This window comes from Microtus pennsylvanicus, chromosome 5 (genome assembly GCF_037038515.1).
Source record: "Microtus pennsylvanicus isolate mMicPen1 chromosome 5, mMicPen1.hap1, whole genome shotgun sequence".
NCBI lineage: Eukaryota > Metazoa > Chordata > Mammalia > Rodentia > Cricetidae > Microtus > Microtus pennsylvanicus.
In genome coordinates this window covers 28,692,666-28,709,279 of record NC_134583.1, presented here as the reverse complement: position 1 = coordinate 28,709,279, position 16,614 = coordinate 28,692,666, and the positions used below count along the sequence as shown (strand labels likewise).

The window sequence follows — 16,614 nt, the reverse complement described above, 5'->3', positions numbered from 1 at the left end:
AGACCTATCCAGAAGGTGGGGCCCTGAACAGTGAGACACCCACACTAACACAGGCAGGAGGTTTCCTTCTCCCATTTGTAAGCAAGCTCTTGATGAAGTACCTGCTCCAGGCAGACTGTGACACTGAGGTTGGAGCACAGGAAACCCACCGAAGTGTGACCCCCTTCAAACATTTTTCTTTACGTAATTCAGGATAGAAGGGAAAAACCCCACACTGCTTTCCTTTATAATGTGGTCGACAGCTAATAAGCACACAGCCAGTCACGTAAGTATTTAATTAGTCCTTTAGAAAACTTCCCGATTAGTAAAGGTAGGCTTATTTTGACAGCCTTAAACATTGGTCACTGTTTAAACAAGACACCCTAAAACAAACAAACAAAAGCAATCACGGAATAGTTCATAGTCATTTACAAGAGGATGGTGCACACGTGGACACAGAGGTAGAGATTCACTTTTACAATGTTTCACTAATGCACAGATACCAAATTCAAGGCACGAAATAGCTTGCTTTACAAAAAATACTGTAAAAATGTCATTTGCTGTCCTACAATGTGAATCGACCTTTCAAAGGAACCTGTAATATAATGGGATCGTTACAGCTGTCCACAGCACTCCACACGAGATCTGCTCCCCACACTAATCAGAGTTGGCACAAACATGGGGACTTTTTAATGCAGAAATTCCCATTTTCCGAAACCGTCCTTAGAGCTGCTGTGTTCTGTAGACAAGGTCCCCTCCCCCAAATGCGACTCCACAGCTCCCTGAGGAAAGGGCCCTTTATGCAGCGAAATTCACAGGAAGAAAATGGACAGTCGTTTCAATGAACCAGGTCTCTAAACAGAGATCGAATTTAAAACTCACCTAATATCTTAGTTATCGTGTGTGTGAGAGAGAGAGAGACCCTCTGGCCTTCGCTGTGACATTCAGACTACACTTATCTCAAACTGACATCAAAAACTCCTCTTAACAAGAGCTAAACCCACAGACGCCATGAGAAGCCACCCACCCTTGCATGAGTAGAACCCAGAACACACAACAAAACATGGCAGTGCCAGTCCTTGAACGCACAAGGGCGCCAGCTGGCTAGACTTTCACAATGATGAATGAAGGAATGAATGGGTTCTGTGGGAATTCGGAAGGACCATACACAGGAAACACACTGTAGTCATCATTTCTAGACTTCCTTGTTCATTACAAAAATAATGATGTCACACAGTGCTTGTCTAAATACTGGACTCACTTTTGGGGCCCTGTCTAAAAAAGGCCCCATTGGCAGAAACCCAAGCTCACATTTTTTCCAGCACTCTAGTCAGTTAATTTACATTTTATTATTTTTTAAAAAGTTGATTAGAAAAAAAAAAGTTGACACGGGGTTAGAATCCAGAGACCGTCAGCACTGCTGATGTGCACAGACCGGACCATCCTGGCTGACATGGCACTCCGTACAAAGCAGTCTTAGATTCCATTTTTTGCTTCATTATTGTTTGTGGCTTGTTTCCTTTGCGCGATGAAGGGGTACATACACTTGTCAGCTCCTAGAAATCGGTACATGCACACGACTGCTTCGAAAGGAAGGATGCTGCAAAGGAAAGGCACAGTGAGCAAATGGTGGGCCGTGGTCCCCTTGGCTGGGGCGGCCGGATGGAGGGGGAGCAGTTACCTCTTCATGAAGGTCACGATGTACATGAGGCGCGGGGTGCAGATCATAGGCTGGTCGGTGAGGATGGCCCGCATGGCCTGCTTCACACAGTAGTCGGGCTTCAGAGGGGGCAGGAAGGGCTCGATCTCTTTTCTGGAATTTATATTCAAAAATGAAATTCACAATTAACATGACTTAGAAGACTGAAAACAATACATCAAAATACTGCGATGTCAACTGAGGAGCACGATTTTCAGAACATTTTGGTTCCTTCATGGTATTTTTGTTTGCCTCACATTTTCTACTATAAACACACTTCATTGCATAATCTAGTGAATAAATTCAGAGAAAAGTAAGCAGAAGGAGTTGGCTTGTTGGTAAAATGAGATGAGGTTACTGAGATGCCTTGTAAGCTGTCTGTATCTCAATCCTTCTAATGCTGTTCTCTGAATAGAGAAGGGATTTGCTTGTCATGAGCATTAGACTAACAAGTGGCGCAGCTTTCTGCATTGGTGCGGCTAAAGCGGCGTGAGCAGCAGGCAGCCTTTCCTGGCCTCACTGCTATAGCCTAGGAGCCTCCGAGGTGAAGGAAGCACACCGCAGGCTCGTGGGCACAGCACAGCTCTACGCAAAGGATAAGAGGCAGACCTGGGATTCAATTTCTTGTCTCTCATTTTCCTTTTCAAGCTTGGAACCAAAACCAGGCCTTGAACATGTTAAGCACATGCTCCAACACTGAGCCCCATCTCAGGCCCTAGAGCTAACTTCTCAGTCCAGACTTCATGCCAGCTGGAGCCTGAAAAGCCCAGACCACTCTCCATCACTTGTCCGACTCAGTAAGTCTACAGAAAAGTCCCCAGCAAACAGGGGGACTTGACCATTGTCCTTTCACCCTTCAAAGATCTCCATGTCAGCAAGTATCCCTGCTGATTCACAGGTGTGTTCACTCTGTTGGGAGCCTTGGCAGGTAAAACCCAATGTTTAGGAATTCATATTCCCATATGCCCCTTCCCAAGTGTGAGGGAATCCATTTAACTGTAACTGTAAATAATTTCATCTTATTGGGCTGAGTCTAGCTGTATATACTTGTTAGGGGGAAAAAGCTTTCAAGACTGTAGACTCGGTCTGTCGTGTGACACTGTCTGTCGTGTGACACTCACTAGGTCTGTAGTGTGACACTGTTTGTCGTGTGACACTCACTAGGTCTGTAGTGTGACACTGTCTGTCGTGTGACACTCACTAGGTCTGTAGTGTGACACTGTCTGTAGTGTGACACTGTCTGTCGTGTGACACTGTCTGTAGTGTGACACTCACTAGGTCTGTCGTGTGACACTGTCTGTCGTGTGACACTCACTAGGTCTGTAGTGTGACACTGTCTGTCGTGTGACACTGTCTGTCGTGTGACACTCACTAGGTCTGTAGTGTGACACTGTCTGTGGTGTGACACTCACTAGGTCTGTCGTGTGACACTGTCTGTAGTGTGACACTCACTAGGTCTGTAGTGTGACACTCACTCGGTCTGTCGTGTGACACTCACTAGGTCTGTAGTGTGACACTGTCTGTCGTGTGACACTCACTAGGTCTGTCGTGTGACACTCACTAGGTCTGTAGTGTGACACTGTCTGTCGTGTGACACTGTCTGTCGTGTGACACTGTCTGTAGTGTGACACTCACTAGGTCTGTCGTGTGACACTCACTAGGTCTGTAGTGTGACACTGTCTGTAGTGTGACACTCACTAGGTCTGTAGTGTGACACTCACTAGGTCTGTAGTGTGACACTGTCTGTAGTGTGACACTCACTAGGTCTGTCGTGTGACACTCACTAGGTCTGTCGTGTGACACTGTCTGTCGTGTGACACTCACTAGGTCTGTAGTGTGACACTGTCTGTAGTGTGACACTCACTAGGTCTGTAGTGTGACACTCACTAGGTCTGTAGTGTGACACTGTCTGTCGTGTGACACTCACTAGGTCTGTAGTGTGACACTCACTAGGTCTGTAGTGTGACACTCACTAGGTCTGTAGTGTGACACTCACTAGGTCTGTCGTGTGACACTCACTAGGTCTGTAGTGTGACACTGTCTGTCGTGTGACACTCACTAGGTCTGTGGTGTGACACTGTCTGTAGTGTGACACTCACTAGGTCTGTAGTGTGACACTCACTAGGTCTGTGGTGTGACACTGTCTGTCGTGTGACACTCACTAGGTCTGTAGTGTGACACTCACTAGGTCTGTCGTGTGACACTGTCTGTCGTGTGACACTCACTAGGTCTGTAGTGTGACACTGTCTGTCGTGTGACACTGTCTGTCGTGTGACACTCACTCGGTCTGTCGTGTGACACTGTCTGTCGTGTGACACTGTCTGTCGTGTGACACTCACTCGGTCTGTCGTGTGACACTCACTAGGTCTGTAGTGTGACACTCACTAGGTCTGTAGTGTGACACTCACTAGGTCTGTCGTGTGACACTCACTAGGTCTGTAGTGTGACACTCACTAGGTCTGTCGTGTGACACTCAGTAGGTCTGTGGTGTGACACTCACTAGGTCTGTCGTGTGACACTCACTAGGTCTGTCGTGTGACACTCAGTAGGTCTGTAGTGTGACACTGTCTGTCGTGTGACACTCACTAGGTCTGTCGTGTGACACTCACTAGGTCTGTCGTGTGACACTCACTAGGTCTGTAGTGTGACACTCACTAGGTCTGTCGTGTGACACTCACTAGGTCTGTCGTGTGACACTCAGTAGGTCTGTGGTGTGACACTCACTAGGTCTGTCGTGTGACACTCACTAGGTCTGTAGTGTGACACTCACTAGGTCTGTCGTGTGACACTGTCTGTCGTGTGACACTCACTAGGTCTGTCGTGTGACACTCACTAGGTCTGTCGTGTGACACTCACTAGGTCTGTCGTGTGACACTGTCTGTCGTGTGACACTGTCTGTCGTGTGACACTCACTAGGTCTGTAGTGTGACACTCACTAGGTCTGTAGTGTGACACTCACTAGGTCTGTCGTGTGACACTGTCTGTCGTGTGACACTCACTAGGTCTGTAGTGTGACACTCACTAGGTCTGTCGTGTGACACTCACTAGGTCTGTAGTGTGACACTGTCTATCGTGTGACACTCACTAGGTCTGTGGTGTGACACTCACTAGGTCTGTCGTGTGACACTGTCTGTCGTGTGACACTCACTAGGTCTGTCGTGTGACACTCACTAGGTCTGTCGTGTGACACTCACTAGGTCTGTCGTGTGACACTGTCTGTCGTGTGACACTCACTAGGTCTGTAGTGTGACACTGTCTGTCGTGTGACACTCACTAGGTCTGTCGTGTGACACTCACTAGGTCTGTAGTGTGACACTCACTAGGTCTGTCGTGTGACACTCACTAGGTCTGTCGTGTGACACTCACTAGGTCTGTCGTGTGACACTGTCTGTCGTGTGACACTCACTAGGTCTGTCGTGTGACACTCACTAGGTCTGTAGTGTGACACTCACTAGGTCTGTCGTGTGACACTCACTAGGTCTGTCGTGTGACACTGTCTGTCGTGTGACACTCACTAGTTCTGTCGTGTGACACTGTCTGTCGTGTGACACTGTCTGTCGTGTGACACTCAGTAGGTCTGTCGTGTGACACTGTCTGTCGTGTGACACTGTCTGTCGTGTGACACTCACTAGGTCTGTCGTGTGACACTCACTAGGTCTGTCGTGTGACACTGTCTGTCGTGTGACACTCACTAGGTCTGTCGTGTGACACTGTCTGTCGTGTGACACTGTCTGTCGTGTGACACTGTCTGTCGTGTGACACTCACTAGGTCTGTCGTGTGACACTGTCTGTCGTGTGACACTGTCTGTCGTGTGACACTGTCTGTCGTGTGACACTCACTAGGTCTGTAGTGTGACACTGTCTGTCGTGTGACACTCACTAGGTCTGTCGTGTGACACTCACTAGGTCTGTAGTGTGACACTCACTAGGTCTGTAGTGTGACACTCACTAGGTCTGTCGTGTGACACTCACTAGGTCTGTAGTGTGACACTGTCTGTCGTGTGACACTCACTAGGTCTGTGGTGTGACACTGTCTGTAGTGTGACACTCACTAGGTCTGTAGTGTGACACTCACTAGGTCTGTGGTGTGACACTGTCTGTCGTGTGACACTCACTAGGTCTGTAGTGTGACACTCACTAGGTCTGTAGTGTGACACTGTCTGTCGTGTGACACTGTCTGTCGTGTGACACTCACTCGGTCTGTCGTGTGACACTGTCTGTCGTGTGACACTGTCTGTCGTGTGACACTCACTCGGTCTGTCGTGTGACACTCACTAGATCTGTAGTGAGACACTCACTAGGTCTGTAGTGTGACACTCACTAGGTCTGTCGTGTGACACTCACTAGGTCTGTAGTGTGACACTCACTAGGTCTGTCGTGTGACACTCAGTAGGTCTGTGGTGTGACACTCACTAGGTCTGTCGTGTGACACTCACTAGGTCTGTCGTGTGACACTCAGTAGGTCTGTAGTGTGACACTGTCTGTCGTGTGACACTCACTAGGTCTGTCGTGTGACACTCACTAGGTCTGTCGTGTGACACTCACTAGGTCTGTAGTGTGACACTCACTAGGTCTGTCGTGTGACACTCACTAGGTCTGTCGTGTGACACTCACTAGGTCTGTAGTGTGACACTGTCTGTCGTGTGACACTGTCTGTCGTGTGACACTCACTAGGTCTGTCGTGTGACACTCACTAGGTCTGTAGTGTGACACTCACTAGGTCTGTCGTGTGACACTGTCTGTCGTGTGACACTCACTAGGTCTGTCGTGTGACACTCACTAGGTCTGTCGTGTGACACTCACTAGGTCTGTCGTGTGACACTGTCTGTCGTGTGACACTGTCTGTCGTGTGACACTCACTAGGTCTGTAGTGTGACACTCACTAGGTCTGTAGTGTGACACTCACTAGGTCTGTCGTGTGACACTGTCTGTCGTGTGACACTCACTAGGTCTGTAGTGTGACACTCACTAGGTCTGTCGTGTGACACTCACTAGGTCTGTAGTGTGACACTGTCTATCGTGTGACACTCACTAGGTCTGTGGTGTGACACTCACTAGGTCTGTCGTGTGACACTGTCTGTCGTGTGACACTCACTAGGTCTGTCGTGTGACACTCACTAGGTCTGTCGTGTGACACTCACTAGGTCTGTCGTGTGACACTGTCTGTCGTGTGACACTCACTAGGTCTGTAGTGTGACACTGTCTGTCGTGTGACACTCACTAGGTCTGTCGTGTGACACTCACTAGGTCTGTCGTGTGACACTCACTAGGTCTGTCGTGTGACACTGTCTGTCGTGTGACACTCACTAGGTCTGTCGTGTGACACTCACTAGGTCTGTAGTGTGACACTCACTAGGTCTGTCGTGTGACACTCACTAGGTCTGTCGTGTGACACTGTCTGTCGTGTGACACTCACTAGGTCTGTCGTGTGACACTGTCTGTCGTGTGACACTGTCTGTCGTGTGACACTCAGTAGGTCTGTCGTGTGACACTGTCTGTCGTGTGACACTGTCTGTCGTGTGACACTCACTAGGTCTGTCGTGTGACACTCACTAGGTCTGTCGTGTGACACTGTCTGTCGTGTGACACTCACTAGGTCTGTCGTGTGACACTGTCTGTCGTGTGACACTGTCTGTCGTGTGACACTGTCTGTCGTGTGACACTCACTAGGTCTGTCGTGTGACACTGTCTGTCGTGTGACACTGTCTGTCGTGTGACACTGTCTGTCGTGTGACACTCACTAGGTCTGTAGTGTGACACTGTCTGTCGTGTGACACTCACTAGGTCTGTCGTGTGACACTCACTAGGTCTGTAGTGTGACACTGTCTGTGGTGTGACACTCACTCGGTCTGTAGTGTGACACTGTCTGTCGTGTGACACTCACTAGGTCTGCAGCGTGAAACTCAGGCTTTTTAGAAGGGAAGGTATGGTGACCCTCTGTGACACTGATATTGTTTCATATCCAGGACAAAGTCACATTAAGGACTTCTCTCCTGCTGCCATCACCTGCCAAGACTAATAAATAGTAGAGAAGTAACTCTTAAGGATATAGCATCTAAGAAAACTCCCGGGTATCTGTATGTCCTCCTGGAAGATGGAGAAAAGCCTACTCCTATCTGATACTCGGGATTAATCCATTAGTATCAGCGTGGCATCAAGCCCTCATTTGTCAATCTTACACATGCACATTAGAGCCTTCCCTTCCTTCTCTGTAGCGAGGTCTCACAATGAGGCCCTGGCTGGCCTGGAATTCACCATGGAGACTAATCTGGTTTCTGACTTGTGACAATCTCCCTGCCCCTTGAGAAGTGCTAAGGGATCACTGACGTGTGTCACCGCACTCAGCTGGTGCTGACAGTTCAAGTGCAAGCCTGGCTGATGAGAGATAAGTCCATACATCTCCAACATTACTCTGTTGTATTAGCAAGAAGACAGGTTCCCACTGACCTGATTCGGCAGCCTCTGAACATGCCCGTGTCTACAAGGTAAGGGCAGACCAAAGTTGTTTTAATTCCATCCTTTTCAGCAGCCTTTAGCTCATGGCTCAGAGATTCGTGAAAACCCACAACTCCAAATTTACTGGCACAGTAATCCTGAGTAAGAGGAGAGAGAACAGAAATGCTAAGTCTGTACACACGCTCCCAGCTGATGTGCAGCTTCCTGGTGCTGTCTGGTTAGACGTTTACTATGAAGGTTCAGGTGACAAAGCCAAGACAAGGAAGCTGTCTTCAAGGACATATATCTGATGTGGTTCAGAGCAGAAACAGCATCTTCCAGGCAACAACAGAACAGAAGAATGCTTTTTGCCACATCAACCAAGTATCATGTTACTTTGGGGGAAGTCACTGCAAAGGGTTCTATGAAAGCTAAAAGGCTGGAGTGAAAAAATGCAGGGAGCTTCCCTTTGAAGTACCTGGAAACCTTACAAATGGCCTCTTGTTTAGCGAAGGAGACTGAAAAACCTGTTTGTTACCAGGAGAACAAAGATAAGTTAACTTGGGCTATAAGCTATTAGGATCTGAAGTTAAATAGCAAGAGCCATATCTTCTGAACTTCAAACACAACTTGAGAGCATATGATATAGGAGTATTTGGGTATCTGCAAGAAGCGGCGTTTCCAATTTTCCAGGCATCTGTAGCCACGTCTTAGGGAACAATGTGTGGAGATGTTTTATAATCTCAACCCAGCTGAGAATGGGTTAAGAAGCTGAGATCTACACACTCATAGAGCACCTGCCCCTGGCCATGGCAGTTCACCTTTGACCTCACTTATCCGTTCTCCCCACACTGTCGTGTCGCTCTGTGGGTCCATTCTCAACCCTGTACCTTCTACATCCAGCAAGGCTGCTGAGGAAAATGGGCTCCGTCCCTGCCCTGTCTTCTGGGCTGTGACAACTTGGTAAATTGGTATTGGTAAGTTTACAGCCAAGGAGAACCCCTCCTCCGCAGCTGGCCTGTTTTAGAGGTGTGGTAGCAGGTCTCTTGTGATGTGAGAAGGAAGGAAATGCTTTAGAGCTGACAAACCTCAACTCCAGCAGTGCTGAACAACCCCAGGGAGCTCGCGACCGTCACAATGTGGCCATGATTAATCTCCAGCATCGTCGGAAGAAAGGCCTTAGTGGTCTGAAAGAAGCAAGATGCAAGCTTTAGAATTGACATGTCACATCCCCTCTAAAGCCCAGATCACAGAACAATCTCAGAGCTGTAAAAATGACATCTCCTAGTTCATCTGAAAACATCTTCCATCTATCAAAGAGAGACCTTTTTTCTTAAGTGTCTGGCTAACTTAGCGCCATAGCATTGCCCTGCTAGGCCAGCTGTAAGCCGGGACCAACAAAGCTGTAACCCAAGAGCTTTGGGGGCTAATGTCCAGAGATGAAAAGAAAGTCATTAGGAGAAGGTTCTATATCACCTTTCGAGTGATAGAGATCTGCTAATCTGAACCACTCCTGGGTCACAGGGCCTTCTCCTGTCATGCCCCGTGGCTCAGCTGTGTTCTGGTCTATGAGCAGCTGCCAGCCTGCCCACCAGCAGGTGCCTCATGACAATGTTTCCGAGGTGGCAGATCCATGAATGAAGAGCCGTCCTAGCACTCTGCGACACCTAAGGTTTACAGTCTAAGAGATGAGCAGGAGTTAAGGTACTTTAGAACATAAACACTGACAAAGCTCAGAGCCATTTTAGTGAAAAAATAGTGTCATGGTGTGAATGCCGCACTGCTGGGAACCCAGAGGAACCCGAAGGACCACAGTCCACTGTAGAGCACATGCAGGGTCTCCCCACAAAGGCAGAAGTCCACCCCCTCAGGGTAGCAGATGATAGAGCAGGCCCACAACAAGGTAGCAAAATCAGATATTGCATAGGCTTTTTATTAAACTACTGACTCCTGTCTCCAAGACATAGGCAGTATTTAAACAAAAAGATCCCTTGAATTACTTAAGATGATCTATAAACCATCCCACCAGGCTCCCAACAGTTTTATAACCTGCTTCTTAAAAGAAAGCAGCGAAGAGCAATCTGTCTACTGTTGAGTTATGGTCTACTTCCAGCACCGGTCCCCATGATTTATGAACTTACAAGACAAAACACTACACAGCCTCCTCCGAGAAGAGCTGCGTTCCATTTCAGACTCTGGTATCAGAGTCTGCGCACGCATTTCTAGTGCTTAGATAACTTGTGTGCACAAGATCAAAAACAGTGGTCCCATTAATTCTGAAGGTTTCCACACTCCAATTCATGGGGCAGTTGCCAGATGAATCTTCAAGTGACTCGAGGTCTTGCCCAGACTGTTTCCCGCATCATCACAGAGCACCCATCCCCCAGACTGTTTCCCGCATCATCACAGAGCACCCATCCCCCAAACGACATCCCGTTTGCTTGGGGCTCTTTTGGAACCCATGCCAAGCTCACTCTCATTTGCCAGCATTCCTGTCCTATAGAAAACGAAGTGTAACATTCAGTACTCATTTACCTTGTTTTTAAATGAGTTTCAAATGCTCAACATCACTGGAATCTTCAATAATAACTTTACTAAGTTTTAAAATTCCTATAATTCTTTATTTATTTTAGTCTTTGCGTATGTGATATCAGAGATTGAACCCAAAGAATTATGTGCACACCACTCAAAATACAGCCCCAGGTCATGCGGTTTCGTATTGTTCTAGACCAGCTTGACTTTGTCTACACCCTAACATATCATTATGTATTTTACAGTGTTTTGATTCTGCTTGTCTTATACTTGTCTGGCTATCCCAGACAAGCTCAAAGACATAGCTCAGTCAGTCTTACAAATCCTTCTCACACCACATGGACCAGCGCACTGCTGCTGTCCGACAGAACACCAATGCTTTGGTTCCACTGTTTCTCTGGAGCAGTAAACAGGAGCAGGGCACATCCGATACTAATCATTACTTTGGTCAGTTGGCATTCCAGGTCACTTAAGGGCTCAGCTTCAGGCTCTATAACTTACATGCAGTGGTTATTCCACAGAACTGAGGTAGAGGAGTTTGCAGGAGCACATACATTTCGAACTAAAGTAGAAGGTATGAAGTCTTAAGAGTAGTTACATCTCCTGAATGTCTAGTTAAGACTAATGCCTGCAGATTAATTAAAGGGTCTTTCATTTTGTGGCCAGACAGACTTAGTGGCGAATACCAGGGATCCATCTGTGCCCCCTGCCAGCAGCAGCAGACTTAAGATCCACACCACCATACCTGGCCTTTACTAGGTGCTGGGGATCCAAGCCCAGGATCTTAATGCTTGTATAAGCAACACCTTATCAACTGAACATCTCCCCAGCTCCAGGGAAACATCTTCTTAACCTTCATCTGAGGTCACTTCTAGGGACTTGTGAGCCAACCTAAAAACTTACCTTAAGCTGAAAGGGAACTTACTATCCCAAATCTGCTGAACACTCCAGCTTATCCTGGCCCACCTCAAGTGTGCCCAGAGCACTTGTGTAAGCCTCCAGCCGGGCACAGGTGCAGAGCGACTGCAGAGCCTAACGCTAGTCCGGGGAAAGATCAAAATTCAAGGCACAGTTCCTTCTGCACATATTACCATTTCAAATCATCACAAAGTCAAGGGAACCTAGTCAAACCATTCTGAGTTGGAGGGACTGTCTATATTAAGTTTGCCTAGTGTTGAAAGACAGGGATAAATTTAGTGCCTTTTAAACTTTTTTGTTTTAAAGTTCTTAATGCGGGTAAGTACAAGGACTTGATATTAAATGCTAAGAAACGGCACAGTCTAAAAAGCCAGGAAGATTTTGGTCTTCTTGCTTTGGTGGCCATGTTCAGCAACTGGGCTGACTGAGAACCCATTCACACCAGAGTAGGTGAGATTCTGATAACCGCTAGGCCATATGTGCTAAGGGCCTGTCTAGAGGCATTAAGCAACTAACCCAGATCCCCAGCACAGAACAGGGCAGGTGACAAGTTCCCAAGGTTGTGACAAGGTCTCAACTTTAATTTGTTGCAAAGTTCTGAAACTGATTAATGTCCCTTCCTCCCTCCAGGAGGGAGTCTGGTAATATCAATGTATCCACTTGACAGGCACTCCCCCCACCCCCTGACATCTATCTAGTATTGGCAGGCACTATGTAGGGACCTGGCCAAGCAGCCATTAGTGAGCCAGGGGCTGGCCCATTCCTCCACTCCTGTCTTTGAGCACAACTCCACACTCACCTGTGCATCAGTGTAAGCCAGCTCGAGTTTACCTTTTGCATAAGACGGTGCACAGTGTCAAAACAATGTGTTTTGGGTCTAATTTTACTCTGATGCCCTTGGTCCACCTCACCCACCTGCAATGCTGTCTGGAAAGCGAAGGTACTCTGTGTTTAAGGGAGGGAACAGAAATAAAATCCAAATATGGCCAAGTAACTGGTCTTTATGTGTGCACTACCGGAGAACTGTTTGAGTGGCTAGTAACAAGACACGGAGAGGAGTGTTTTGTTCAGATACAAACCTCTTTTTAGCCTTAGTCTTTACAGTAGCAGTGGTCAATATTCAGTTAGAAATGCATGACTTCTTTACCTAACAGTTACCTCTGAATGAAGGAATTGGAATGTGCCTTTGTATAGTTTACATTTTAAGACAAAGGCTCATATTTTTCATTTAGAAAGTGTCCAGTTGTAGGTGAAGCTATAAACCACTACACTCCTGACGATACATACGCATTACAGTTTGACCCTAAGAGGTGAAGCCATCTGAGGCCGCACAGTCTGCCTGCAGGTTTCAGGCCGTTTGAATGAAACTCTTACCAGGCCTTCCCCTTTGCGAGGCAGAGACAAGCCTGAGGTACTCAGTACCCGTGTCAGGATCACTCCAGTGCCAGCTGACGTCACACGTGACTGTGCACTGCGGCCGTGGGCAATTACAGCTGCCACGAGCAACCCCACCTGAGGTATGAGCTTTGCTAGTAGATAAAGTTAGACCCTTACTTTGTAAAAAAAAAAAAAATACTGCAAATGGGTGAGTAGAAACCATGGCATTTTCAGGAATTTTCTGAAGTAAGCTTTCCTGTCTGATTCTTCTTGCCCTCAACAGTCTGCTAGATGACATCTGAGATAGCACAGTGTACTCCGTCCTTGACACAGCTTGACAGCACAAAGAAATCTGGCACTTGGCAATGAATTATTAATGTGCACAAATATTGTAGCATGTGTGAGGTGGAGACCAGCGAAAGGTGAAGTGCTAGTTGCCATGACACCAGTCAGTTCAAGCTAAGGTTCATCATCTTCACCTTTGTCTCAAAGAGTCTGAGTCTCGCGCCTGAGTGACTTCAGGTATGAACTTGAGCATGTTCTGCATGTGTGCTCTCAAAAGGGACAACTCAGAAAGTCGCTGACCATCGAGCGTGTTGAGACAAGAGGATCTAGATGGGGTCTTTCAGGCTGTGTAGCCAGGCCTGATGCCCACAGTGGTTGCTAAGGTTCCCTAGGTCCTGATTTAAATTCAGACAACTGTACCCTGCTTTCTCTTCTCGCAAACACGTCTGAAAGAGGAGGAAAAAAATCTAGTGTCCATCAGAGAAGCCACAGTTGGTCACAGCACCGGCAACTCTTAGTTGGGACCTAGAACTGTTTAGTGTTTGTGTTCCCCGCTCCCCTCCCCATTTGTAAAAATGAAAACTTTAATTGGCATTCCATGTTTCCGTCGGCACAGTTCCTCAGGGTCCCTCTTCAGAGCTCTGGGCACTCTGGAAGGAACTGTTAAGGGTCCCGTTTACACTCTGAGCAGGGTCTTCCTAACAGAGAAACAAGGGGCTGCGTAGGGACACTACATGCTGCAGCTTGAGCAATCTTTGAACGCTATGTTTACACCAAATTAACTTCCAACAGCCCGCTGTCCAGACTGTTCTTGGTGCTCTTAATGACAGACTGGGCAGCATGGAGCCTGCAGCTGCAGTGTCAGAACCAATCAGGCTCAACGAGAGGATGTGGAAAGATGTAGAACCCGGCAAAGGCTAACTTCTGCCATCTGGAGACATCGCACGGTGGAGGCGCAGGTGAGACACACAGAGTATGCTCCATATACCTGAGCTAGTTCAGGTTCACGGACACGAAGGGGAAAATTAATTTCTCTCAATAGAAAAAGGATTCACACTACATTTTTATGCATTTACCAGACCATTCCATGAACAATTTCAGAAAAGCTATCTTTAGAAAAAATTCAAAGTATTTGTCTCTCAGTTGAATATTCAAGGATAAACAGAAACTCGTTTCCAAGTGGGAAAATGGGAAATGGGTTAATAGCGCTGACATACCTAGTTAAGGGCTTGCAGATCTCCACACGGCAGCATGGTATACAATTCAGGGAAGGAAAATAAAGATGAAGGAGGGGAGGAACAGAAAGAGGAGTAAAACCAAGACTGCACACATGGAAATGTTGTTTCTCCCCAGGAGAAAACCCCTTTCCTTGTACTTTGCTCATTCTGTCTGTGCTACTACCAGAGTCTTTATCAGGCTCACAAAAGAACACTCTGCTTACTTGCACGACCATCATGGAATCTGGCGGTGCTCCTCTGTGAAGCCTCAGTCATGTCTCCTGGAAAACTGTGACTCAATCGTGAAAACCTTTGTATATGTGTATTTGTGTGGGTGCATCTTTCTGTCCTCCTCTCTCCGTCTGTGTGTGTGTGTGTGTGTGTGTGTGTGTGTGTGTGTGTGTGCACGCACATGCCTGCTGGGGGTAACCTCCAGTGCCACTCCTTAGGAGCCATCCACATGTTATTTTCAGACAAGGCCCCTCATGGGAACCTGGAATTCACAGATAGGACCACAATGGCCAGCCAGTGAGCTTCAGGGATCTGTGAGTCTCCATCTTCCTGGTGCTGGGATTACAAATGTGCACCACACCTGGCCTTTTCATGTGCACGGTGGGCATTAAAACTTGGGTCCTTAGAAGCACTTTACCAGCTGAGCTATCTTCCCAGCCCCTGGGAAGGACTTTCTAAGGCACTATAAATACAGCTGACTGAGTTTGGAAGATAATAGGATAAATCACTAACATGCCCAAAGCGTACAAATGCTGATGCACTGCACTCTAGGTAAGGAATGAATGGCTAAATATTTTGAATTTTATAAAGTTGAAGGTATCTGATGAGTAAATATATATCAAACTTTAGAACTTTGGCCACAGACAAGTGATGCTTGATAAAAGCAATCTTTATTACAAAAATACCTATAGCTAAGAGATAAAGTATATTTGCTAGGAATGTACTGATGAATTCTTTTAGATGCAGTTGACAGATCCTGCTGTTCATGTAGCTGCATGAGAACCTGTGCTCCCTGTCCCAGCTGGGCTCATTTGCACAGGCAGAAAGGTCTCTGAGTAGTTGTGCAACAGAGCCCTGGGGCACTGGAGCCTGGAACTATTTCCTCTTAGCCTGAACACAATGCACATGTTACTGTCCATTAAACCGAGACACAGTATTTGTTTTAAAGACAGAGGGGAGCTAGAGAACGTCACGAGAGTCACATCTGTGCTGGTGTTGCAGACAGTTCTGACTGAGAAGCTATGGACAAGGGACTGAAAGCATCAGCAGTTAATACTTGCACATGCACAAGAAGACTCCTACAGTTGCCCTGTAACCAAGAAGCTAATAAAAGCTCAGCCTTTCAAACGAACACCTAGATGATGACACCATTAGTTATTCAGCAAAAATAAATGCTTCATTAACTTGTCTTCCCACTGTTAAAGACGGGATGAATGTAGCCCAGGGCAGAAGCTGTGGTTCCAACATTCCCTTACAGCGTAGGGCCTGCTACACAGAAAGATCAGGGAGGAGGTGACTACACTCTCTCTGTTGGGAGAGTGCACTGGTCTTCGGGATCCAGAGCCTACATGTAGTCCCGACAACCAGTTGCCTAACCTTCCTGTCTGGCTGGACAGAGCTCATTTGTGATACAGAAGGGGACCTCCAGGACTTATGCTCCATGCCCACAGACTCCTTCATCCATCCCTCAACAACGAGAACTCACAGCACAGGTCTTCACTCTGCAGCATTCCTTGCCTAAGCCTCTCGTAAATGACTCAATAAGGAATCAACTCTATTACTGCAGCTGCCAGCATCTGGTGATCAGTAAAACATCGACTCATTAAATATTTATTTGTTGTCGTGGCTGTGCCTTTTCACATAGTTTAACATGCATTCATACCTTTTATCTATTAAAAATTACAAACTGTCTGTGAGAAACACTTATCATTATTCTCTGTTTTGCTTAAGTCTGTGGCAGTTCCATGTGTTAAAAACAATGAACATGGGTTTTGAAATTCTGCTTCCTCTGCTCCCCAGATGATCAAAGGAGAGGTCCAGGAGCTCTTAAGCTCGGGCCCCCTCGCCTATATAACAACTCTTATGGAATAATGAAAATAGCTCAGAAAATTGCAGCCATATCACCTGATGAGTGGCAGGCTGTTGCCCAACGCCATGCCT

General features: G+C 47.1%; 1 protein-coding gene across 1 annotated transcript in view; it reads right to left on the bottom strand.

Annotated features, from left to right (window-relative positions):
• Nucleotides 1–260: 260 nt before the first annotated feature.
• Nucleotides 261–16,614, bottom strand: part of Rdh10 (retinol dehydrogenase 10) — a 30,390-nt gene continuing 14,036 nt past the window's right edge. The window contains exons 3-6 of the mRNA XM_075971421.1: nucleotides 9,202–9,300; nucleotides 8,126–8,271; nucleotides 1,661–1,792; nucleotides 261–1,579 (exon numbers count right to left, since the gene is read on the bottom strand). Coding sequence (XP_075827536.1) covers nucleotides 1,456–1,579; nucleotides 1,661–1,792; nucleotides 8,126–8,271; nucleotides 9,202–9,300 — 501 coding nt within the window. The 3' untranslated portion in view covers nucleotides 261–1,455. The remainder of the gene's footprint in view (nucleotides 1,580–1,660; nucleotides 1,793–8,125; nucleotides 8,272–9,201; nucleotides 9,301–16,614) is intronic.